This window comes from Eurypyga helias, unplaced genomic scaffold, assembly GCF_000690775.1.
Source record: "Eurypyga helias isolate BGI_N326 unplaced genomic scaffold, ASM69077v1 scaffold16842, whole genome shotgun sequence".
Lineage (NCBI taxonomy): Eukaryota > Metazoa > Chordata > Aves > Eurypygiformes > Eurypygidae > Eurypyga > Eurypyga helias.
The window spans coordinates 22,759-49,770 of NW_010235448.1; the positions used below are offsets into that span (position 1 = coordinate 22,759).

Below are 27,012 nucleotides of genomic sequence, written 5' to 3' on the forward strand. Positions count from 1 at the left end.
CCATGTGCAATGAGGCAGAGTGGCAGTCTGTGCTGTTCGGGACTGCTGTTGAGAGCTGGCACGTTGTGTTACCAACATATCCTGAGGGATGGAGCTCACGCTGAGTTCCAATATAATACCCAGAGAACAGGATTGTCACATGACCTTGTACTGCGCAGGAGATAAAGAAACAGTCTTTTAAAGCATTTTCTGGTGGCTTTTTTGGTGGTGGGTTTGTGGTTTTTTAATTGCAAACAGTACGTAGAGAACACAAACGAGGGTGACATACGTGTCTTCAGTTGGGTGCGCAGTCCTTGGTCTACGTCGCACACAACCTGGCATGGTGCCTGTGCATCCGAAATGTCGTTGTGTCAGTCAGCTGACAGCAGCCCCTGTGAAAGTAAAAGCTGCAAGTGCACGGTCAGTTTACTTTCTGAAGTTTTGTCTTGACGCTAAGTCCTTAAAGCCGTGCTGTTGTGTTCAGAGAAGCTCGCCGGCGTTCTTTCTCCTCCACAGGTAAACGGGCAGAAATAAAAGGAATGGGTGTGGTTTGAAAGGTGGCTTTGTCTTCACTTCTCTTACGGGGGGCGGTCCATTAGGAAAAACAAATCCCCATTCCCAGACGGGTTGGAACAAAGTAGGTTTGAAGATGTCATGTCTCGCCGAGTCAAATCTGAAGTCTGGTTTTGGCACCTTTGAAGGGACGCAGGCCCCGTGGGGTTTCAGAACCGAGCTGACCCATGGCTGGAGAGCGTTGTCGCAGCAGGGCTTTGCACGCAGTGAACCTCACGGCTTGGGTTCGGGGCTGGTGCAGCACAGGACTGCTTTTGCCTGCTTGTGTGCCACAGCCGGTATCGCACAACAGAAACACCCAGTTTGGGATTCCCCTCCCCCATGACACTGGGGTACAGTATCTTGAGTTGAGAAAAGAGGAAGGAAGCTCAGAGCAGCAGCAAATCTCGCAGAACCCTCGCAGCTGCTCAGCCTGCCCGCTCTCCGCAGCGACAGCAACTGGGAAACGCAGCTTGGCTCCGGTGCTTTCGTTAGCTGCCCATCGTCGAGCCTGCGTCCTCGAAGTCTGGGTTTCTGTGGTGGTGGGTGTCCTTCGGAGACTGTCGGATTCACGTACGATGGCGAGGTGGCACAAGACGGACAAGAAGAGTGGCGTGGGTATGTAGGGGAGCAAACTGCCATTTGCGTCTTGGCTTTGTGACTTCTGCACAGGATGTGGGCAGGTGTTCGCTGGTGGGATGAGTTAACACCCTCCGCTTTACCAGGGTGGCCTAATTGAAATGATCAGCTTGGCATAAAGTTTTAATCTTGCCAACAGAACGACAAGAAGTACCCGAGGTTCCGCTCGGGAGATGTAACCCTTCCACCCTGCCATGCACCCCCACCCCCCTCAGATCTCCAGCTCTCACAGCAGTGCAGCTTTTCCCACCTCACTGCTGCAGAGAGAAAAAAGATGGAGTAAGTAGTGGCTGTATAGTAAGTAGCTGCTAGAACTTATGGGGAACAAATGTAGGGGAAGAAGAATCGTACAGCTGCTTCCGAGACTGTCACTTGAGGTTAGTGTTGCAGACAAACCTCGGTCTGAGTGGGTAAGGAATACTTTTTGGAAAGAAATCATCTTCCTACGTCAGTTTTCCTTAAAAAAAAATGATGATAACTTGCATAAAGAACTGAATTGCAGTTTAAAATGAAGGTGTGGAAGTAGAAATCAAAGCTGAAACACTTGAAAGAAACACCCTGCTGAAGTTAACTGTGGGTTCTCAGCATGGAAGACAGTTAATCTCGTAATAGTTATGCTTTATTTTACCTTCTAGTGGATAGTCATTAATCTGGGATCCCCAAATTCTTCTAAAAGACCCTTTTTATATTTTTAAGAAGGCCATAATATTTTGTAACATGCATTAAAACCAAAAAACCCCACCCAACTGGCTTCATGAAATAAAATGAATCATCAAGGATAAGAAGGAAAGAATGTCTTCCTGTGCAACTTCCATGTGCAGCAGTGGCAGGATTGTGAAACAGAAACAGCCTCTGCTGGCGACAGTCTATATTACAAAATAAAGGGTGTAAATATTTTGCTACGGTTTTACAAACAGTAGAAAGTACTTGATATTTGCACTTGGTTTTCTAACAGCTGCTGGCTTGGGAGAGTATGGCTGGGTGTGTCGGACGTGGTCTCTGTATCCCTGTGCCACTGACGGATGTTATCTTGGGTGTGGATGGAAGTACTAGGTTCTTCCCACGTAGCCACAGAAATTGCACTTGCAGCAGCTTTTTACAGGGAGCATTTTGGGCCAGGGCGAGTTTCATATAACCGTAATTCTACAAATTGTAATGCAGTAGTAAAAAAAGCTTTGCTGTTCTTGCGCTGTAATTTTAAGCGTGACGGGGGCCAAAGAACCTGACTTGATGTTAAACGTGATCCAGGCAGGCGGCTTTTCGCACGCGTCCCTGCAGCGGACCAGCCTACTGGGTTTGACCAGTGCGCGTCCCCCGGGAAGGCCCCTCAGCGGGGTCTGTCTGTCGCCCGTTCAGCAGTCGGCTGCCACGCGTGGCTCACAGCGCAGCTTTCCCTGGCCCTAACGTCATAGCCAGCGCGGTCACCGAGCACATGAGCAGCTGGTACGACGGGGCAGCCTCTGTGGCATTCCAAAGGCACGGCAAAGCACACATGGAATAAAAAGCATCTTGTGAAATGTATCATGTCCTAAACTAATGACAATCCAGTGGGTTTGTTTTCATGAAGACTACCTTGCTTTTGGACTGAACGGTTCACCGCGCTATTTGACTTAAAACACAATATTCAGAATAAGCGATTTAGTACAGCCGTAGTCTTTTCTCACTCTGGGGATACGCATTTCAAAATAGTAAGCTTTTAACCGAATCACTTATGCACTAAAATAAGTGTTGGTGATAAAAAGAAAGCAAATCATAGAAAAGAACATTTAATGGCTGTGTTTTGATACTGTTAAGGTTAAACTGCCATAGAGACAACACAAATTCGGGAGTTTTGAAAACTCCCAAGGACTAGGCTTTCGTTGATCTGGCCGTCGACCAGCGCTCTGGCTCTTCAAACAGCGTCGGCTTTAACAGCTACGGTGCAGTCGTTTTAGGGTGGGTGTGAACTGCGTGTAGCTTGTAGGGTGGCAGCAGTGCAGTCACTCCTATGCGGACGTACTGTTTTCTGAAACGCTGTCTGCCAGAAATACTGCTTCTCCTCCTCTCATCCATCTCTCTGGTAAGGCTGTTGTCTCCCTCAGTCTGGTTATTTGGGTTTACAGCAGACTGGAATTCTTGAAAAAGGTCTGTTAACGTCAGGAGTCTGATGGTTACAGCTGCTTGTGTGTGAAGGTGACATGTGGGTTACTTGGTCACGTCACTGAATACCCTGCGATCTGTTGTATCCTGTGGAGGACAAGTCCTGAGACTTGGGTAGTTTCCAGGTGCCAACACAGTGACCTGTAAGTTGGGGACTAGGGGTCAGAACGAACTGAAAAACTAACTTGCTGTCATATAAGCATTTAGGACGTGACTGGTAGTTTTTGCCAGGAAGAGTAAGGACCAGGGCAAAATAAAGCTGCTTTTAAAAACTTGCAAATAAGAAAAAAATTTAAAATTCTTTTCCCTCGGCAAAGTAAGAAAAAGCCAGTTAGCACTCGACCTACTGCTAAGATGAGCTGAAAGAAGCAAGCAGCCACTCTCTGACTAAAAGAAATCCGCAGAGCGTGAATAATGAGAAGGGATTATCAAGCGCATCAAGTAAGAAATGGTGCAGTTGATTAAGGAACTTGGCTAGTGTTTAAAATCAGACAACAAATTTATCAAAGCTTTGATAAATTTCCTCTAAATAGGTAAAGGAAGTGACATACCCAGTTTGTAACGCAGCAGATGGGTTTCTGCCTTACACTGGTGATACCTTTTGCTTCGTATGCACAAAGAAAAGTAAACCGGGTTAGCCACAGAGAAACTCGCTCAAGAACAAGAACAGTATGACCTTGCCTGTACAGCACTAATAATGGGCTAAATGAGATTAGGCCTACTGTATATAGAAATAATTCTTTGGTTTATGGCTGTGAGGCTTCGAGTAAATATACTGTGTTTGTAAAATCTGTAGCTGGCAGATAACCTGATCTTAAGGAATCCATGACACAGAGCATTTAAAACACGGGAAATAACAGCAGCTCTTTAACACTGTTGCATGTACTTTGAATATACATTCCCTCTCCGGCAGTTACCATAGCCACAACCAACTATTGCACTGCTTTCCAAACTGGGAAGCCGTAGATGTGTCCTTCATACATGTTGAACTGATCCTTGGAGAAGAGAAGGTATGGCTGCGCTTTCCAGTGGGAACTCCAAAACAGAACGTTGTCATTTAAAGTCTAGAGCAGGTCACTGGGGAGAACTGACACTGCAGACTTGGTGGTATTTCCTTTAGCCTGGGCTTCCTCACGGCTGTTCTAGGCTACGGGCACAAATGTGACCGTGACGTAAAAGAGAATCTATCCAAGCTGTGTCATCACGTGTGGTAACAGTAATACCACTTGATGTTTCTCTGCTTGCCCCAAGTGAGCCTGTTTCCTGGGTTAAAGGGGGTTTTCCTGGCAAACCTTGTACGCATTAGACTTGTATGCAAAAACTCACAACCGTAGCAACATCCGTGGCATAGTCTGTTGCAAAGCAGAATAGGGAAAACGAGAATAATCGAATGGGCTTTCCAACAACAATAGAATACTCGTTCTGCGCGTGCTGATAGATTTAACTGTCTTGTAGGTTGCCTTCAGCAGGGAGCGTTCCATTTCTGCTTCTGCACAATTGCTTTGAGTTCATAGCTAACTACAAATTCAGTAAGCTATTCCTTATACCCGAGTTCCTTTTCTCAGCCAAACTGTTGGCCCAGTCTGGTTTATTTTCCCTCATTTATCTTGGAAACTAAATACATGTTTTCTTTCATTATATAAATTGGTGAGAATAGTGCAAGAATCTTTCACCAAGAATAATTAAAAAAACCCCTAACACCCCAAAACCCCAAACTAAAAAAAAAAAAAAAAACCAAAAACCAACAAACCAAAAAAAAACCACTGAACACACACAGACACCCCATACCCGCCCCCCCGAAAAAGAAACAAAAACCTTAGAAATCAGTTGGGGAATAATCACACTGAGGTTTTAGTTGCAGGCTTTTTTTGGGCAGGTGTTTAAAGAGGTTTTTCAAAATTAAATCTATTCTCTTAGAAATTGAAGGGAAAGACAGTGTAATTGCTATATTTTAGCTAGAGGAAACTCAGGGAGTGATGAGGCCTGGAGAAGTATGGCCACAAGTGAAATGTAAGTTTTGAATTTAAGGTCTGTTGTAGGCATGCTTGTGTCTCGGGAAAAGCAAGAAAGGTGGGTGAAGTGGGCCTACTGAAACATAGAGCCTGTGAAAGACAACAAGCTTCTGGGGTAATACAGACCGCAAGCTTTTTTGACCATACGGGGCTCCTTTGTGTTCTATGCTTCTGGAAATCTTTATTTTCAAATCTCTGATGAATCCCATGTTATTTTTAAGTCTTTTATTAGAAGTGTGCCTGATGCCTTCAGCTTCCACTGATGGGCAGAGTTTCAGCTTGAGAATGTTTGGCCCAACCCGCTTTGAATGAGCAGTAGTATGCTGAGTACACAGCGCCCTGGTTAGGGTAGAAGGCAGGCTGTGTGCCCGCTTTTGTGTTTTACTTAAATAGCATACTCCAGATAGCTGCTATTCAGCTTTGCACCGGATTCCTGAGCTTACACAAGAAGTTTGTCCTTTGTCTTGAAGCATTCCCAGCCTAAATGTACTGTACTTTTAGGGACGGTACAGGGCAGAAAAGTCATGCTAGGCCAGTGGGTTTTATGATAGTTTCCTAGTAAGGTGCAAGATGAAAAGTGTCTGCTCCGACCTTGAGGAAACGATCATATTTTTGAAAATGTTACAAGCTGGTGAAATATCGTGTTGGCATGCTAAATTCGAGTGTCAGATACAGTAAATTCAGTACTCCTGTACTGCTGAATCTGAAAATGGGTATTTGTCAGTTTGAAGCATCAGCTGGGGGGAGGAGAGGACTGGCTGACTCCTGAGAAACTGTGGAGATGCATGTGCTCAGCCTGAGTGCAAAGGGCTGTGACTGGCCTGTCTAATTTAATCTGCTGAAGACCATTCAAAATTATTTTGCAACCATGTGAAATGTATGTGGATTGAGCTGTAAAGAGGACAGAGCTTTGATCAGGATCAGTGGCCTACTTCGTGAAATGCAGCCCCTGAACCCAACAGGCTGTTCTACCTGCTTGGGAAAGAACAGCAGCTTTGAAGTAGAGGTCACTGCAAAGAGCAAACTGAAGTAAGATGAAGACAGAGCTGGGAAAGGAATGTCTCTATCCACAATCTCTCAAGAAAAGGAGAAATGACCATGCTGCTATTTTCTGTGGAAAGGTAAAGAATCAGAAACAATAACTTCATTCAACTATTGGTTACGTTCGAACTTCCTGGTTCTTGTACTGGCTCTTGTCTGTGTAAGAGGGAAAATAAGTAGCTCAAGTCAGCTAAAACCTCCATCTGGCCCCAAGGTTAAGCATGTGAAGAAACCTGTCTTCAGTTGTTACCTGAGGACTGGAGAGTTACCGTTTGAGCACGATTTGCAATAAATTCAATTAGCCCCTGACCCACCCTGAGCTCTGGTGCATGTCTCTGACCTGTGAAATGTTCCGTAGAACTGCACCCGTGTCACGTTGATGACGGCACGCTTGCTTCGTGAGATTTAGGGGGAGATCCCTAACTCCGAGTACAGGAACACACATTTTACAGCTTTCTTTCCAGAATTCAGGTTTGCTGGTGTCTGACAGACAGACAGATCCTGAGTCACATCACCATTTTGTGAGCAGAACATGGTAACTGAACATAACGCACTGATGGGAAAGACGGCACTACTGCTACATGACTGCTCATCAGAGTGGAGCTGTAATATTTAAAAAATAAAATGGCACAGGATGCTTGCTGAGGCTGTTCATTACAAATCGCGTGAATATGCAAAACACTGCGTGAGTTATAACATCGAAATCATTCCAGATAGTCCTCCTGTTAAGTTAAAATGAAAATAAGAGCTGGTTCAGCTAAGGTACATCTGGGAATTTCTTCTCCAATCCTGTTGAAGCAGAAGGGTGGAAAGTAGCCAAGGAAACCAACTTGAAACTTGGCTTATTACTGCAAGGTGAGTCTCCAGAATGAACCAGCATAATGCTTGTGTTCGTTAGAAAGAACAGGGCAGGGGCTTGCCGTGAAGGAAAACAGGCAGGAAACAGGGCGATGAGGATAATCAAGGGCTTCAGTGCTGCAGGTCTGTGGGGTTTGCCTTGCTCACCGTTCCCATCTTGCACTAGCTTACAGGCTGATCACGTGAACAGCAAGAATGTGGGGGTTTAAAGTACGTGAAGACTGAGGAAATCTAGATTTTGAGGAAGGGCTTCTGTTACCTGTGTGTTTTCTAGAGTGTTTTGTGTGTGGGTGTTCTCAGACAAGGGACAAATTGTGGTATTTTTTACTATTTTTTTCTGCTTGTCATCTTCTAAATTGGAGGATATATAATTAAAATTATTAAATGTTAACTGTCCTTCTGTCTCAATCTGTGGTTGTTTGAATTTATATTTTAACAGGCATCCTACTCTGAACAAAGAGTGACTGTTTCATGTACCTTGTGTCTTGGATAGTCCAGAGAAATGTCCTCCATGGATCTTCATTACTCTGCTTCAGAAAACACGCACATACCTATGTGGTGTAATGAAGCAGGCTTCGTAGCCATGCATACGTTCAACAGCAGGCACACGTCTGTGACTAGTGGGGGGAATGTGCGTAGCATAGCCAACAGCTCCGGCTTTAATAAGATACATAGGAATTAAATGGAAACATAAGAATTGTTTTCAGCCCTCACACTCATTTTTCACTACTGGGATGGACACGGGTAGATCACTTATGCTCCGGGTGGCGGAAGGTGTGAGAGTGACAGCAGAATTAGACGTGGAAGTTTCTTACAGTAACTGTCTTAACAGCAGGTATTATTTGGCTCAACGAGAAAGGATTCTTTGGTCATGCTTTATGGGGAGTGATGGGGATCACTTGCGTCTTCCCGAGGTCCAACTCGAAGCCCACTTGTGCTTGAGAAGAGTTCAGTTTGGCAAATCTTTTACGTTCGCAGTTTGACCGGCTGTTTCTCAGGTTTGCTTTCGGAAGCCATACTGGTGTTGTGGTGGGCTGGCTTTCAGCTCATCTCTGGGAGGAGCGAAACCACCTGGAATCTCAGGGTGTTTTGCATTGGTTGGTTTGTTTTCTACATGTCCTGCTATAAAATTACCACTGAGACTATGGTGAGCTCTTTATTCTTTGCTGATCCAGGGAGAGGTGTGTGTGTGGAATTTGCTAACTGCTTAGTGAACTGTAAAGTGCATATTTAGGAACACTGTCTTAAGGCTGGAGTTCCTGGGCATTCTCTGTGCCATTCTGGGATAATCTGACAGCCTCTGTGTAGAGGTACACTATGGGTGGGAACACCTTAGCCTGATGCTGGCTGCTGGGGAGGGCATATGCTGTCCAAATCTGTCCCACTAAGCTTATTGCCATGACATCAGTCGCTCTTAAGGTCAGTAATTGCTGTTGGGATTTAGAAGGAATGCTGGGGTCTTCAAGCAGGCCACCTTCTGTGCCCTGAGCATACTGTCTCCTTTTGTATTTATGGCTGGCATAGAGGATGCCAGGGACTGGAGTGGTAGAAAGTTCTTCAGAGTGGTTTGAAGGGACCTTTATTTCTACTGGCCAAGGAGTTTATTTAAAAAAAAAAAAAAAAAAAAAAAAAAAAAGTCAAGAGCAAAATAAATGAAATGTGTGTTTGTGCACACCAAACCGCACTTTCACAACCCTGAAGGTCTCCACAGAGGGTGGAGGACACTGAACCCTCCTCTTGGCTGGTGAACTCTGAGGTGATACTTGCAATATAAGAGGGTCACAGTTTATAAGGGAAATTGTATCATTTGTACCGGTTACAGCTGACAGAAGATATAATTGAATATAACAGTCGAATTTTCATTCACAGTTAATCATTAAAAAATTAGCAGATGTGATAGCTGGGCGGTCTGGTGCTGTAGGTAATACATCTGGGTGAGGCTGATGGAATTAAGTTGTTTGCAAAAAACTCTATAAACAATCAATGGTACATATGGAACTAATTTCTTATCATAAAATGTCTGGATAGGTCTACAGCTTAAAACTTGGTAAAGGAATTTGTTAAAGTCATCTTACCAAACAATCCAAATTCTACAGTAAAATCTCTCTCACTGTTTCCACTTACTCATTTAGAAGATTCTTAGCTGATATAGCCACTTCCTTTGTCAGTTTGTTACTGCATTTTACAATATATTCATCATTGTAATGAAGTTTTTAAGACAGCAAACCCAGTGTGCAATGTGAACATATGACTCAGTAATTTGCATCTACATTTTGAAACAAATAAGTAAATAGAGCAGCGCCTATTTTGAAATATCAAGTAAATGCTAGTCGAGTAATCTTAACCTGTATGGACATTTAATGAAAACAATAAGAGCCCACCACCCTAAACACTCCAGTGGAAACCTTTCTTTAAATGGCACACCCCCCACCCCACCCCCTATTAGGAGGGTCATTTGCCCATTTGCCACCTTCCATTTCTTGAAATCTGTGTCAAGACTCCTGAAAGGAAGCCACTCAGAACATAACTACACATCTGCTACACATATCGACTCCTTAAATTCAATATTTTTGTTGAGCTAAGGCAGTTCTCTGAGATCACTGAGGAAGCCTCTTCAAGATTCTCTTGACTAACTGGCTGAATCTGGACAGCAGAGCCTCCTTCAAGATGTTTGGGTTTTTTCTTGTTTTCTCCCACCACGTGTTTAATGATTCAAGCTGCGCTACTCAGCCAGGAGGAGGAACTGGTGGGAAGGCCACTTCATGTCAACAAGAACTTATTTTTGGTCCAATAAGCCTCTTAAGTAAACCTGAAATTCCTTCTAGTTTCTGTTCCAGAAATGTAATTAATATAATGACCACAAAAGAAACAAGAAACATAATTTATGGAACATTTGAAAAAGTGAAGAGGTAGCTCTACACTCATTCCTTAGGCATTTTCTTGAAAGGCAATTTAATTTGAGACTTTAAACATAATTTTAAGTACAATGTTTAAGTAAAATGTGTCATTACTATACATTTTGGCCTAGCAGAAGTGAATATCCTGCTTTAGAAGCCTGTAGAGGGGGAGCATAAAGGAATGCAGGAGTATACTGAAGGTAGGTTCAGCTTTCTAGATCAGCTCTCTCCTAGTGCAAAATACTGTGTTTGGATGCTCTGGCTATGTGGATGGACTGGGACGCTGTCATGAAAAAGGAAGAAAACTCTGCCAACTGATATCATTACTGCACCACACACATCATGGTTAGTAGCGAGTGTACTGTTCCTACTTATGCAGTTTCACTGTGGTTTGGAGCTTAAATATTTTAATCAGTTTCCCTGTTTGATACTAGCTTCAACAACCACTCAACTCTGTCATGCTATTGTAAAACTCTATAACCAAGCCCATAAAGAAAAAACATACAGAAACAAACGCTTACCCTAGCAGCCCACATCCTGTAGCCCTAGAATGTAAGAACTAGTCAAGAATCTTATTTTCTTCAACTCTCTGAAACTTAGCTGTTCTTTAACCACATAGAGATAAGGTTCTGATTAGAACGCTTTTAAAATTCGCTGCTCCTGTGTTCTTTGCAGAGTGATGAAATACAGAAAATTATAAAACTTTCTACTGTTTCCATATAAAACACAGTTTCACGTTAAGATGAATCATCTAAACCCAGGGAAGCGTTCAGTAAGTTCAGTTTTCACATGCATCTCTGTGCCCGTTCTCACCAGTGATGCCATACATTTCTGTAAACGCTGCAGTTGAATTCTTAGACCAGTAGACTCACGGTTCTCCAGTACATGAACGTGTATATGTTGCAGACTTGCATCTAAATAAGTGGCCTTAAACCCCGTGCAGCGCAGTCGTTAGGAATAGCTTGCTTTCATGCATATCCTGGTGGGTTTTGTTTTCAGCACCATCCGTTTTCAGCACCTGCATATTTTGGCAAGAAAAAAGATCAAATAATGGTAACAGATGAAGTTTCTTGATATAATTATGGTTTTTATGCTTGTTTCTTCTAGTGCACTTATCCTGGTATCAGAGAATCTTAATAACTGTGTGTGTTTTTCAGTTTAACTGTAGCGTATGGCTGTATTGAAAAAACAGTATTTTTGTATATTCCTTGAATTTTCCAGCTATATACAATTTCAAGGGCACAGGAATACCACAGCTACCTCTACAGATCGGTGATGTGGTCCATATCTTGGAGTCCTGCGAAGGTAAGTCAGTTACCTTCAAGCTCTTCATTTCTCCGTGGGAATAACAATCCTTTCACTTCACAGCAATTCCCTGTGTTACATAAGCAGTTGCCTAATGCTCTTAGTTGTATTGGTGGTGATGTTCTATTTTGAGGAAGAACCTATTCATTTTTTGGAGAGCCAAAATCAGACATGTTAAGGTATATGTGGTTTTTTTTGGGAAGCCATTACCAAATGAGGAAGTAATCAAGATGAATGTAGAGTTTGTGAAGTACATTCCAGCTTGCAATATACCTGATGGAGGTTACATTAGATTTGACTGAAGTTTTAATGGAGTACATTTTTACCTCTAAATTTAATATTTGTTGCTAGGAGCTATTCAGCTACCTAATCATCCTATAGTATAGGATGGAAATTTAAAGTAGTCTGCAGGTCAGATGATCGGCCCACTTCTGAAAACCATCCCACTTACTGAACATGTTAAACAGCAGAAGTCCAAGTCAAGTCACGCATGATAGACAGTCAGTATGCTGATCCAAACTTTTGTAGTCAGTATGGGGAGATATCTGACCAACTGGCATAAGTGGAAAATAAATAAAAGCAGCAGAAGAATAAATGAACCTAAAATTTGTATATTTGTGTAGCTAAATTAATTGTTGATCCTATTGTGATAGTGTATTCCTCCATATTAATTTGATCTGTACCTTCACAATCTGACCCAATTTTCTCCCAAGTCTTCCAGAGTTGCTTAAATTTTTATTAGTATAAAGCAACAAGGGTGCAATTATTATTATTATTTAGGCACTGGTTAAGTTTCTGCAAATGTCATTGTTATAATAATTTGGTTCCAATCTGCAGTGATGTTCTTGACCAGGTAAGAGTTTAAAAGAAATCATACAGTGCTTTGCAAAATGTATCACAAAGTTCTCTTCTTCAAACTATCTCCCCTGTCTGTCAGCTGTATCTTATTAACAGTAGTTAGGTTACAGAGAAAGGCCAACTGCTGATTTCTGCACTTAGAGACTGCTCAGGGTTTGAAAGACGCTGCGTATATTGTGGTCATAAGGCTGCGAAGAACCTGACGCTGTTTGAGACCAGCCCATTCCACAGCACAGAGCTCTAGGCTGTTTTGCATGGAAACACTGTTGTATTTGGGAAGAGTATCTGAGAACACCCCCTGTGTTTTGGAGCACAGAGCATATTTTTTTCTTCTTCTACTTGTAAGAGAAATCAAATATCTCTGAGCTTCAGTGAAATACTGACATCACTCATTAATCTATTAGTCAACAGGTGGATGTCTCAGTTATGAATAATGAATCGTGTCCTCTCCTAAAAAAATGAAAGGTCTGCATAATTCTTTAAGTGTCCATTCTAAACATTTTGGTTAAGAAAAAATAAACTGGGAAACCAGAAACCTCCTCATCCCTATATTTCTGCCTCTGTTAACTGCAGAAACAGCATTTCAAGTTTCTGACTCCAGCGGTACATTTGTTGTCACCCCGTCTAGTAAATTGAGCAGCGATTTTATGGGATTATTTTTTTATCTAAAAGCCTTTTCTGAATCCTCAGCCCTTAACAAGCTATGTCATATCTTGCTTTACGTAATATGTTTGTCAGTGAAGTGGAATCCTTTGTACTGAGCGAGTGAGGAAGTTCATCTACCAGATATCTTAAAAGCATGCTGTCAGCTGCAGCTGAAGGGTAACCAACAGTAACAGGGTTTTTCCTGTGCTTATTTTACGTGTTATTTTAGTTCGCTTTGCATGCCCAAAATATATGCACAGAACATGTATGTGCAGTCACAATATATGGGATGAACTAGATCTTACACACTTGGTTGTAAATTCGAGACTATGTGCAAATAATTCAGTTGTAGAGTAAGTTGGAAGTCTGTTTTTGAGAAAATACTGGGGGAAAAAAAAAGTCAGTGTTGAAAACCTGAAAAAAAGAAAAAAACCTGTCCTGAGTCTTTATTTGAGGTCAGCGATTCTCCTGTGACTATTCACATAGCCTTTCTCACAGTACTGCTGGGGTTTGGGATATTTTTTTTTTTTTTTAATGCTTTGGTTTTGTGGCTGAAAAGCCTGTGCTGTGTTAGAAATACTGAGAGAGAAAAGGTGGTAGGGAAGAGATGTTCATGAAATTGTAGTCAGGAAATGTACACTTTCAGTCATGAAATGCTTTCTTCGGGTGAAATGGAGTTGGACGCTGTTGTTGCGCAGGTAGTGTTTCACGATGGAATGTGTGCGCAGCGGACACGGCTTCTGCTGTCATTTACTGTGCTGATTGAGCTCTTCCATCTGTGTTCTCTGTAGACGTTCATTGTGACTTCACGGGGGCAAAGAGGGAACAAAGTCTGAATTAGTGTTTTAATTGCCACTACTGCAACACTGCACTCTTTCGTGTTTCAGAAGGGGTTTCTAGTTGTGGATGGAACAGGAGCTCCATAATAGCCCTTTGCTTTCTTGAGGTTATAATTTGAACACGAGGAAGCTGCTTACATGAGTTGGGTCCAAAAGCTATAATTCCTCATGGCAGAAAGATGGCTTACTCTTCCTATGTTCAAGGAAGTTGTTTTATAACAACAACCGTGTACGGTATTGGATTAATACTACACCTAGAACACAATTGGAGGAGCTTCCTGGGCTATCCAGTGTCATGAGAGATCTCGCGTGGGAGAGAGAGATACGTGTGTATGTGTTATTTACTGCATTACACACCAGCTTATTCTACCTTTTCTTTATGTGAGTGTGGGGGTGTCAAATTCTGTGTAAGGCTAAATGTACTTACTTTGCAAGAGGTGAAACTAGACCATATAATCATACTTACTAATGTGCAAGTCACACTAAATAGGCTTCTGATACTCACTTTACTGTCATCTATAGTTTTTTTTAAAGTAACTACTGATTTTTAAACAACTTATGCTAGAGAGTTCTTATTTGAAACTAAACCCTTGACTATTATATTCTTTTTTTATGCATATATTCTGTTGTACTAAGTGCACTCTTTCTTCCTTTTAGATTGGTACAAGGGCTATCTGGTCAGACATAAAGGATCAGAGGTAAGATCATGCTGTTCCTTCCTATGAGACTATTTTTAAGAAATCAACCCATGAAGTGTTTTTTTTTAGTATCTCTTATCAGATAGTCCTATTCTGATCTCTGAAGTCAGCTATCTCCATTCTCTTTCACTTCAAGATTAATAAAATTATCATTATTTCTCCTGGACATTGTTGGTAAATACTAGTGAGGACTGGGAGAAGCAAATTAATGAAGAAAAAATTACTGTGCCTTCAGGTTAACAGACTGATGAAGACATCATTTAAAATAGCTTTTTGAGTTCATTTACTGCCACGTGTCTGTTTCTGCACTTTTTTCGCTAAAGATTTTTTAGGCAACATTTAATCTAAACAACTCCCATCAGGCTTAAATTCTTGTATCTCTGATGTTCAAAAATCATATTCATAATACCAAAAAAGTCAGTATTCTTATACCTAAAGATGGAAAGCCAAAAATGAATACTTTTTACGCTGGGTATGATGACTCCTGAGTTAGGTAGCAACAAAATGAGATTTTAGTTTCAAATGCACTTTTGTAGAATAAAAGCATGTTTTGAAACTTGCTCTGAGTATCAGATTTTTTAGGGAGCAGCAATGCAAAGGCATTTGAAGTTAGAGATTCATGGCTATATTACAGTAAAAATGTCTGCTGGAAGTTGCTTCTCTGTAGCCTGGAAAAAGGATGTATAAAACTTTCACGGTCACTTAGAAAGGGATATCTGGGGAGCAGAGGGACAGTTGCAGGCAGAGAATATGCCAGCAGAAAAAAAATCAGAACAGTCTTAAGTTGACTATTTCCTCTTTTTCTTATTTTGTATTCAATGCCTTGTAGGTATTAACAATAAACATGCATTAACTGAGAGCAAAAAATCTGTGTGTGATAGTAAAATATTCGTTTCCTTTTGGAAGTACTAGATGCTTGATTTTACCATTTCACTTCATTGCTCAATGACTGCGCATCCTAAAAGTCAGAGGAATGAATAATTATTTGTGATAATGACGCATAGTCATTTTCTCCAGACTTCTACCTGTTGTTCTCATGTTCTATGAGCCCCAATACAACTGCATAGTGCGCTTTATTAGCTTGCTTCCATTTTGTGCTCAACACAGGTGAGGTGGAAGCCAGGCCAGTGATAAGGTAGTTCACCCTAAGTTCTTGATACAACACAGTATTTCAGTGGAAGCTACCCAAAGTAGTTCCTGTCAGCTGTTAGGTCTGCAATAATTGAGGGTGGATCTGAGAGAATGGCTGACCATCCTCCCATCCTGTCCAGTACTATCACTGTGTTTTATATACTCATTTGACATTTATTTAGTCTCAAAATATTATTGCTGTTTATTCTAATTACAAATTTAATTTTAATTTATTAAAATTTAGTTTAAAACTAAAAGGGAAAATATTTACCAGAACTAACCACCTCCTCTTAATTAATTCTTAATATTGCTAAAGGTTTTCATCAAGGTCAACATGCACAATGTGGTTTAAGATGTATTATTAAATTCATATACTAAGTTTTTACTATGTTTACTATTTACCTTTTTTATTTTGCTTCTTCACAGACTCTTGAACTTAAATCTTAATGAAAAATGGTGGAAGTGATAAGACATTATTATGTTTTAATTAAGATCCACTGCTTAAAAAAAATGGCTGTAAAAGCTGAAATCTAATTGAGAGAAAGACTTTGTGAAGTACCAGTTATTCAACAGGGGAGAATCCAAGAAGAACATGGCTTAATTACCAAGACTTAATTTGCGAGTTAATGTGAGGATTGTCATGGATAGATCGATGGTCAAACTTTCCTTTAGGATGACTTCGAACACTTCAGGTGGTGTAGAGCAAGGCCACATCACATTAGATCAGTTTGCTGGTGACCTTTTTTTTTCTACACAGGACAGTTTAAAACAAATGTTGAGAATGTAATGGAATTTGGTGTCTCCTTTGCTACATCTTGTTGGGCATCTTACTGCATGGCCCTAGGTAGTACAAAACGAGACCGTAATCTCAGTTGCAGTGGTGCAATGTACACCTAAGAGGTTTGAGAGTTTATGGCTTTAGTAACTAAGCCTCTCTCTACTTTGTGCATTGCAAAGGTCATTCTTTTTCCTTAAAGCATTTTTAGTCTTATGCACAGCGTTCTTGGCTCTTACACTTCAAAGTAAACTTTGCTTACTATCCTTCATATCAGTGGCCATTTTGTTATTCATCCCAAGTGATTTCCTCTGTCTATCAATATTTCTTTCACTAGGTGCAATGTTCCTATGCCAGCATGTCTCCTTCGGTTTGATAACCAAGCTGATCTCTAAATTGGACTGCATTTTTTTCCTAGAACAAGAAACGTTGGGTTGATGCACAGAGAAAATGTTTCTTGACTGTATTTACACTGTATGTACTGTTTTATGGGAGACTAGATGGTGGCGCAGGGTGTTGCTGTTTCTTACAAAGAAATGTAATTCTATGCAGTCTATGATTGCAGAAAAGCATATGACGAAACTTGTGATATTTACCTGTCAAAACAGAAATGCACCTAGAAAACGAGATAGGCGGCAGTTAATTTGGAGACTGTAGTTTATGTTCATAGTCATCGTTTTATGAAGAACATTTAGAAGGGGGTTTTGGAAAGGTATCATTTGTTACTTAAATGTTCTTGGACAGTAAGTGTGGATTGAATTTTTTTTTCCTCCTTCAACAGGGAATATTTCCTAAATCTTTCATCTACATCAAGGAAGTTACTGTTGAAAAGAAAAGGTATTGAATTTAACTGTTTTATTACATTAAGGATCTTGTCTGCTAAAGAATGTTTTAAAGCATTTACATGCCTTAAACACAGTAATGTTAATATAAACCCATGAAACTCAGACATTCTTTTTCATTTTCATTGTGCTAAATTTTCTTTTCTTCCCTAGACATACAGAAAACATAATACCTGCTGAAATTCCTTTAGTTCAAGAAGTTACCACTACTCTTTGGGAATGGGGAAGCATCTGGAAACAGCTCTATGTGGTATGATATTTTTGCATACTGTATGGCATATTAATTATTTATACATATTGAGGTCTTGTTCAAAATAGTGTCTTAGGTGCAGGGCAGGATCTGGGAAGATTTAAGAAATTATTTCTTTATCACTGCTTAGTTGATTACCATTTTCTTCAATGGCTTAAAGTTAAAAGGTTGACTTACTGCTGAGGAGTGGTATAACTTCGTGCCTTTAGGTTTCAACCTTGAATATCTTGTGCAGGATAAATTTTTCATAACTGTTCTTCGTAGAGTTCACAAGTTTCAAGATAGGAGTATCAAACACAGCTAAGATGCATTTGAAGAAGATTCGCCATGTTCTTGGGATGCTAAAACAAAAGTTGTTCAAGGCTCACTGGGAGGGTGTAGCTATTAACAATTGGCAATTTCAAGAAGTCAGTCTTTTTACTTTCAATCTCTTAATTTTACATTTGTTAAAGATTTTTTTTCCCATCATGGAGAAAACCAATTTTTCCTGTGAGTTCTTTTACCAATACATAAAAGTGCAGTGAATTCAGAGGTGTTTGTCAAAACACAGTATCTGTGTTCCTTGTAATTAGCAACTGGTAGTCATGGTGGTCTTTTGCATACGCTTGTAATGCCCATGGTGTAGTACAGAACTGCAGAAGTGATTATGTCAAAACGGCCACTGCATCAGTATTTGTGTTCCTTGTAATTAGCAACTGGTAGTCATGGTGGTCTTTTGCATACGCTTGTAATGCCCATAGTGTAGTACAGAACTGCAGAAGTGATTAATGATTTTTTAAAATTATCTTTTTATTTCAATTGGGCCTGAAATATTTTTTCAGACCTCAACTATACTTTATTCAGAAACCAAACCTTTCTTGTAATATTATACCTGTACTTGGACTGCAAGATTCTGAGAAATAAACTTTGATTCTGAAGGGCAGAAGGCTAATTTTTACATTTGCATAATCATAGATATTTTGCGTGTTGTAACCTTACATTAATCCCTACTAATTCGAGTGACTTGTTTATGGATTTTTGGCTGTCAGGCTGACGTTAAAGTGTGGACTGGAAAAACATAAAAAGACTGTGAATTCTTTAGTACCTGAGTATTCTCTTCTAATGGATAACCTGTTCAACAACTTGCACTGACTGTTCCTGGATTCCAGCCATTGGATTTTGCTTTTTCTCTGTTAGGCCAAAGAAATCTTCATTAATATACTTTGTGAAACATGTCACTTCTTAGTCTTCCTCATGTTAAAGTCAACAATTAAAGCTATTCTTTTTTCCGTGAATGGCACTGGAACTGCTTTAGTGACTTCTGTGCATTCTCTCACTTTTCTCTTAAATGTATTAATACCACAATCAAATGTTGTTGTTCCCAGCATACTCTTATCAGTATCTCATACAGAAGTGTTGTTTTCTATAACATTTTCCCTTGACGGGACTTAGTTTACAAATTTTAGAATAGCCCAATGAAGTAAAACAAAAATAATGAAATTCCCTATCCCCATACAAACCGCTTAAATTTCACATCATTTCTTTACAGTCACATGGGAGATTCTGGCCTTAACAATTTGTGGGACAAGAGGAGGAAGGAAGCCAGGCTTAATACTTCGCCTAATTCTTGCTCCTGCAATCATTTAGCATTAAATATGACACATCTTTTAATTGTCAAGACTGACATTTCAGTTCAAATTGAAGCTTGAAACCTATTGTTTTCTTTTATATCGTAGGCAAATAAGAAAGAGCACTATGATGTATGACTTAATGGAGTGGCGGTCACAGCTTCTGTCCGGGACTTTGCCAAAGGATGAGCTTAAAGAACTGAAACAGAAAGTCACTTCCAAAATTGACTATGGTAACAAGTAAGCGGCCTACATTGCTTCCAGAAAACGTGATTTATTTTAAAGCACCTAGCTAGAATAGAGATGATGATGTTTTGCTGTTTGCAGTTCTGTACCTCATTAATGAGAGATGTAGACACATTGAATCTTCCTTTTTAAACTTGTCCCTGTTATTCCTGTGATAATAGTATATACCATGTTGGGGTTTCTCATAGAAATTGCTTTTTGAAAATATTAATTTATTTGTTAATTACAGAGATACGAGCTTGTCACTTGCAAAGATTTGAGGTCAGGTAACTAGCCTTTATACACATGTAATGTCACTGTACTCCAGACACAAAATTTGTCCATCCTTCACAAACACAGGCTACTCCTAGTAGTGTTATGCTACCACTTTAAAGGTGGTGCTGAGAGACCTTAGTGTTGTGGTTGAATAGTGGAAGTCTGAAAAGTCTCTGAAGTGTGCAGAGCCTTTGCTAGGAGCACCAGACCACCACCCTACACTCCCCCTCACAACTCACTGGGGAATTTCCAGGCAGAACTCTGGTTCTGGTAATGCAAGTGAAACTACCAGGGACAGAACAGATATTTTACAAAATGCCTCGTCTGCTTCTGGCTAATGAAAAGCCACTGCAACATAACAGGTTTTTAGCAAAAATCAGGCTATGTGGGCTCGAGTGGTGTTCCACCATCTGATAAAGGGGGTAGTTGGTAGACAAATCTTTATAGTACTGGCTTTATAGGCATTGGAATTTATTTATAAACTGTATTTAGCTATTGTAAGTGACTGTGGTTTCTGTGGCCTGAAGGCCTATATGCAGCTGAAAGTCTTCAGTTACCTGTGGCTAGACTTAAAACAGTGACCATGGGTTGTATCCTGCCACACTATGTGGAGTTGAATGGTCACTTCAAGACAGATTTTACTTTGAAATGCTCCAGTCAAAGAAGTCTATCTTGGATTAAGACAACACTAACATATCTTTGATATCAGACTTCTGTTTTCACTCTCTTCTTTCCAAGTTATGAGACAGTAAGCTTCATTCTTTAGAGAAGTGGGATGGGAGGGGATGTTTAAGATGGTTTGGGATTGTATATAACAACAAGTGCGAGTTGGAGAGCGTGTGGGGTTGAGTTGTGATGCATCAAGGACACTTGTCAAACCGTGGAGAAGGAATGAAGAGGAATGACAATGGAGGCTGAGTGGGTCATTGTGGGAAAGGAGACTGAACATCAGTTCAGGAGAGGCTGTGGATAATCATGTAAGGTGCTGAAGATGGCTTGGTCTGACACAGACTTCAAACACTAACAGTGCTATAAGGGCAGCTAGCACATTTTAGAAATTGTGAAAGGTACAGTCCATCACAAATGAGACCATTTTTAGAGGGGGATGGAGGAGTGAGAACCTGGATAGGCAAGAAATGGTATCTCTTTGCTGAGGTGACGCCTTGACACTGTGGGCAAAAATATGTAGAATATATGGAGGTAAGACTTGAGTTTTGCATGTTGAGGGGGGGAAAAAAGGGCGGAAGGAAAAAAGGCATGATTTGTATGAGAGCAAAGGAGAACAGAGCCTAGTAGTTAAGTAACAGAACTCGGAGAGTAAGAGAGCAACATAAAAGCAGAAGGTAACAGGAAAAACCTACGCATCTTGATTACAAAGGTTAACAGAAAGGAAAAGAGATGAAGGCTGTCTGAAGTCATGGAACATGGTGAATCATGGTGACAGGCATTTAAATACTTTGGAGACATTACTTTAAATTCCTAAAATGGATAAATACTGCACAAGAGCTTGGAAAGAAAATTGTGGCATTTTAGTTAATTTTTTCTTCGACTATTGCATGTATTTAAACTTACTTTCTTGCTTTAAAACTCGTAGCAGCTCCTTGTGTGTTACACTTCTAAGATTTATATTTACAGAAGGAAATAACCCTGCCATTATGCTTTTTGTATTTTCACAGAGTACTTGAGCTAGACCTAATAGTTAGAGATGAAGATGGAAATATCTTGGATCCAGATAAAACCAGTGTCATCAGTCTATTTCATGCACATGAAGAAGCAACTAATAAAATCACTGAGCGAATTAAGGAGGAAATGGTAGGAATGACTGGCCAAACTTAACGCTTGCTTTTCTAAAATCAAAATGAAAAAACAGTACAAGGGTTGGAGGATGTAACCTTCTACCATAAAACTTGGTGGAAACTTTTGCCCCTGACTGAACTAAGAGTAGATTCACTTTCACGGATACAAGAAGTTATCGTGCCTAAGCAAAGCTGATGAGTGCATAAATTTTTTAAAATGCAAAGCAGGTGACTACACTTCCCTGACCTTTTTTTCTATATTAAATCTCTTCAGGGGCTTGTAAGATATTTGGGTTATTTCCTTTAATCGTAGGAAAATAAACACCAGTAAAGCAAGTAAAGCACTTGACAAAAAAAGAAGTTGGACTCTCATCTCACTTCAATAATGTCCATGACAAACCACTGGAAAACCACTTATGGGTTGTTCTCATCACTGTCACTAAATAAATCTTGCATCATAAAGTAGTTAAATGACAATATAAGGAAAATTAAACTTGGTAGTCTGCAATAGACTGTGTGGACTTGTTTTAAAAATAGAGCCAAACAACAGATAAAGAATGCGTTAGGCCACCAAATGTTAAGTAGCTGTTTCCAGGTGGTTAAAATGGGATGTAGGTAGAAATTAGGAGCCTATTTTTGAGTTGGTGAACCTGCTCAGCTGTGTCCTGATCTCAGCATATGTTGTCTCCTTCCTAGCCTACTGAAACCCCATTACAATGTAGGCTGCCTCCTATATCCTACGGTGTTCAAAAATTATATATATGGTTTTTAATCATCTTGTCCTGTATCAATTCCACAACTTCTAACCTTCTAACTTCCTAGTTTCCTAGTAGAAAAGGATGTTTTCTCCTAGGTGAAGCATTGCAAATAAGAGAAACTCATTGGCTAGTCATGTCTGCTTTATTAAGCAATGCGTTTCCGAGGAATATACAGGGCAACGCTTATTTGGTGGAAACAAGTATTTTTATCCAAAATTCCTATGATTTTTCAAAATGAACTGTAACATATGTTAAAAATTAAAACTGCTTGTAGTATCCCACCATTTTAAGTCATGGAAATCGCTAATGTTTTTCCTTCTGCTGAGTAGTCAAAGGATCAACCAGATTATGCATCGTACTCCCGAATGTCTTCATCCCCCACCCACAGCCTGTACGTCTTTGTGCGGAATTTTGTGTGCCGAATTGGAGAGGATGCAGAACTTTTCATGTCACTATACGATCCACAGAAATCAACAATTATAAGGTATGATTTCTAAAGTTCTTGTTGGGGAATGTTGTGGTGTCTGGAGTAAAGTGCTGAAAGAGGGGGAAGGGGACAAAACGGGAATAATTTATAAATTCAAAGATAGATTAAGATTCTGTTGAGTATTCCCATCAAACAGACTGATGATAACGTTTCCTCCAAAAAAGGTGCCATTCTGTCTTACGTTCAAGTTATTTTTCAGAACTTACTGATGGCATTTTGTATAATATTCTTTCTGCCTTTTTAGACTGGTATTAGATTTAAACAATTGCCACAGACTATCGTCTGTTATGCAACCCTTGCTATGTACTGTGGTTTTTAATGTACTCTGAAAGGGAAGAATTTTTAAATCACATAAGATCTTTATCTTCAAAACAGTGAGAACTACCTGGTGAGATGGGGGAGTAAAGGCTTTCCAAAGGAAATTGATATGCTCAACAATCTTAAAGTAGTGTTCACAGTAAGTGTTTTCCAGTTTACCTTACTTCATATTTACAAATCAGATTGTCTCCTCTCTGCGGTCACTGTCAGAACTCCCTAAGATTGAGAAAGATGAAGAAGGAAGCAGAAGTAATCTCAGAAACAAAGCAAGATGACCAGTCATCGAGTGCTTTGAGGCAGTGACAGTGATTCAGTGCCCTTTCTTCAAATTATTTGCTGCCCCATAAATTTACTGATGACTTGATATTGGTTTTGCCTGCTGTACCTCTTGATTGCTACTATTTTCTCTCTTTATCTTACCATTTCTTTTCTTCAAAGTGTCAGGTTTTTCACCCTTTCTGTGGACTCTGTTTTTGTGTGTGTGTGTGTTTGTTTTCCATTGGTTACTGAGGCCTAATTCATTACTGGAGGTCCTCTTTAAATTTCACAACTTGGTTCTTCCCCAAGTAATATATCAATTGGGTTTTTTTGCTTGTATCTTAGGATCTTGGAAATAAAGACCTTGGCAGAGACAAAATCTATTTAGTTTGTCAAATAGTGCGAGTTGGAAGGATGGATCTCAAAGACAGTAACTCAAAGAAATACACTCAAGGACTAAGGCGGCCTTTTGGAGTGGCAGGTAACTGATGTCTCCTCTGCTGCATCTGAAGCAGGACCCCAGTGATACTTGCCAACCCTGGACCACAGAATCTCTACCAAGATATGCCAGAATACAAAATAGCTACATCAACTATCTTCCATATTTAAGTTTTAAAAGTCCATAAAGACTGCACCTACGTTGGCATTTTAGTCCAGGTCAGAAAAGTACTTTTAAATTTAATTTCTAATAATTCATACTTACTGTGCAGCACAGTACCAGAGTGTAATAACAAAATTCCTTGCAGTTGAAATAAAACCAACGATGATGTCCCCAGAGCACCACCAATGCATTCACACCCATTCACAGGATTAGACTAAAACTAGTCTGAAGTAATTCTCCCTTTACACAATATCATGTTTGAGTGTGGACTTTGCATGAAATGTTCTGCTCCACAAATCTAGCGCTATTGGGCTACACTGCTTGCTGGTGAAAAATCTACATTTGCCTTGAAGCACAGGAACATTAATGCACATTATTCATAGATAAGAGGAAATATTTTGCAATGCTATTATGTTTTGATTATCTCTTTTACTCTTCTAGTTATGGATATTACAGATATCATAAAAGGAAAAGCTGAAAGTGATGAAGAAAAGCAGCATTTCATTCCCTTTCACCCGTAAGACAGTCATTGATATCTATCTTCTTTATATGCACAAAAATATTTCTACATCTCTGGCTGTACCTATCTGAAATGTTTCAAGCAAAAATACCTTTTCCTTTTAATAATTTTATGTTGTAATAGTGCTCACTATTTAAGTATCACTTTTAAAGGCATTTAGGACTTGATAGGGATTGCACAGCATGTTAAATGAATGTATATTTCTACGAGTGTGCTCCTTCAGACAGCTGCTGCCATGCCCTGTTGAACAAAACCCACGTTAAATAGTTCTACATACGCAACAGTAAGCTGTACAAATATGGACAACCAGTAGTTTATGTGCTTGACTCTGTTTTGAATTTGAGGAAAAAACTGAGTAAAAAATCAGGTTTTTGTTAAAAAGCAGTTGAATCGTCATACGTTATCTTCAAAACAAATAGCAAAAATGCCTAAAAATGTGATAGTCACAGATCAAATGCAGAGATGCCAGTATGCACTGGAAACACGTCTGTGCATTCTACGTAGCACGGCTGCGATGTTCTGTGGAGAATAAATTTAATTCTGAAAGGCCCAAGTATGTCACACTGGTTTATCATTTCACTTGTTCACAATTTGATCCAACATAGTTGTTACACGAAAATTTCTTTCCAATTTCAAAAGTAGCTGAAAAAAATGCAAAGTTCAGTCATCAGGGTGTTTGTCGGGGGGGTGGCCTGGTTTGGCATGCTGGTGAAAGCATTCACCTTCTGCATCCCTACATGACGATAACCTTTCATATTGCCAGTCTGTCACAAAATGCTGTTGCTAAAGTCATTGGTTTTTTCACTTCAGTGTACTTACAAGCTTAATGTGAGTGGTCTTCAGCTCGGGGTGAGAGATAATGAAATCAGAGAACGTATCCTAGTGCAGTCCAGTGCAGGAAAGAGGACTGAGGCTGTCTGTCATCTGCGTTCTGAATGGTGTTTGCTGTATGTAGCACTTAATCCCTAGTAGACATTGGTTTTTTCTCCTGCAGGGTAGCAGCAGATAATGACTTTTTACACAGCCTCCTAAGCAAAGTCACTGCATCAAAAGGAGACAGTGGTGGACAAGGTAAAATAGACTTTTAATTTTTTTTTCTTTAGTAAAGTAACGAGGTCTTTTTGTGGAACTTCATGGCGTAGCACCGCCATGGAGATGGGTCAATTTTCAAGCTGGAAGTGAAGAACCATGAGTTTGCAGAATATTGGAGGCTACTTAAATTATTAGCTACAGTTTTGGATTACAGAACTTTTAATCTCAGCTAAAGGAAGTGGGGGAAGTCAGTTCTTATCAATGGTTTGGTGGGTAAATAGGCAATCATCTGAAAAGAAGCTCTTTTTTTTATCTTGCCATGAGTGTAATTTTCCTTTTCCTCTTAATAGGTCTCTGGGTAACTGTGAAAATGCTTGTTGGAGATGTGATTCAAACTAGGAAGGACTATCCACATCTTGTAGACAGAACCACAGTTGTTGCTAGAAAGCTAGGATTTCCTGAAATAATCATGCCAGGTAGGAGGTGCTTTGTTCTGTAACAGGAATGGATTTTTTCATTCCCTAGGTTAATGAGCATCAGCTGCAGCCTTATTTAATTCTATAATGGGTAACTCAGAGGCTCTTTAGAACTCATTCTTCATGGTAAGTTTGTTCCAATATTAGAGGCTTATATAAAATACTGAGACCCTTGGAAACTATTTTCTAGTACTTAAATGTTAAAAATAATAAACATAAAAGTTTATAATCTCCTGGATTTTTTTTTTTGGTAATTTATGGTAAGATAATTAAAAGCTCGATACTTTTAAAGGGAGGCATTAATTTCTTCACGGGAGAAAATTAAATGTGAAGCTCCCTCTAGAGAGAGCGGTGTATTTGGGGTGGTCAGGAAAAGCGTCATCCATCACCTCACCAGCAGGTGTCAGTGCAGGATGAGAATTGCTTCAAGTCCCCTTGAGGACTCCCCTTTGGTTCGTTTCACATCACATTGTGGTATCTTCTTAGCTAGCTAAGAATACCAGCGATGAAAATTTAAGTTCAGATGGAAAATAAGATATTTTTATCTGTTTCACTGCAGAAAAAGAGGTATTCTTGTGAGGTTCACTTGACCGTATGCTCTCACAGCATTTTCATTGATTTTTAACCTTTCCATTTCTTTTTTAGGAGATATAAGAAATGACATTTATATTACATTGATGTATGGAGATTTTGATAAATACAATAAAACAACTCAGAGAAATGTGGAAGTGATAATGTGTGTCTGTGATGAAGAAGGAAAAGTGATGCCTGTAAGTTTTCTTTTTTCTGTATGGTGGACAGGGAAACACGAGTTACATTATAGAAGTAAGCCTTAAACTTCTTATAAATTTTTTAAAAATGCCACTGTGCAAAAATTTCCAATTCCCTCACTTGTGTCATCTTCTGATATCTCATGACTGATAAATTGTATAATATTTAAAGTGACATATCCATTAAAGTCCTATAAATGTCCTGTATAAAACTGTAACGAGAAACAGCGCTGAGTGACCTATTTTAGCTGTGCCAAGGAAGAAATGCTGTTTCTGACAATTGCTGTGTTCTTACTCTAGGGTTTTTCTTGTGGAAGAATGCAATTTGTACATTAAAATGTTAGAAGTACCATTTCTGCTACATAACAAACCCTTGATTTGTGCCAGGAAGACTGAATCATTGTCCTTTGAATGAAATACATGGAAAA

General features: G+C 39.8%; 1 protein-coding gene across 1 annotated transcript in view; it reads left to right on the forward strand.

The window, feature by feature from the left end:
* The window catches only part of LOC104505973 (dedicator of cytokinesis protein 2-like), a gene marked incomplete at its 3' end in the record, with an annotated part of 28,103 nt that extends 1,519 nt beyond the window's left edge, over positions 1 to 26,584 (forward strand). Inside the window, exons 4-18 of the mRNA XM_010146757.1 lie at positions 828 to 1,149; positions 11,339 to 11,422; positions 14,422 to 14,462; positions 17,150 to 17,205; positions 17,364 to 17,460; positions 18,153 to 18,187; positions 19,176 to 19,307; positions 21,245 to 21,380; positions 22,452 to 22,606; positions 22,985 to 23,066; positions 23,531 to 23,666; positions 24,228 to 24,303; positions 25,301 to 25,377; positions 25,689 to 25,814; positions 26,460 to 26,584. Of these exons, the coding sequence (XP_010145059.1) occupies positions 828 to 1,149; positions 11,339 to 11,422; positions 14,422 to 14,462; positions 17,150 to 17,205; positions 17,364 to 17,460; positions 18,153 to 18,187; positions 19,176 to 19,307; positions 21,245 to 21,380; positions 22,452 to 22,606; positions 22,985 to 23,066; positions 23,531 to 23,666; positions 24,228 to 24,303; positions 25,301 to 25,377; positions 25,689 to 25,814; positions 26,460 to 26,584 (1,680 nt within the window). The remainder of the gene's footprint in view (positions 1 to 827; positions 1,150 to 11,338; positions 11,423 to 14,421; positions 14,463 to 17,149; positions 17,206 to 17,363; positions 17,461 to 18,152; positions 18,188 to 19,175; positions 19,308 to 21,244; positions 21,381 to 22,451; positions 22,607 to 22,984; positions 23,067 to 23,530; positions 23,667 to 24,227; positions 24,304 to 25,300; positions 25,378 to 25,688; positions 25,815 to 26,459) is intronic.
* Positions 26,585 to 27,012: the final 428 nt, after the last annotated feature.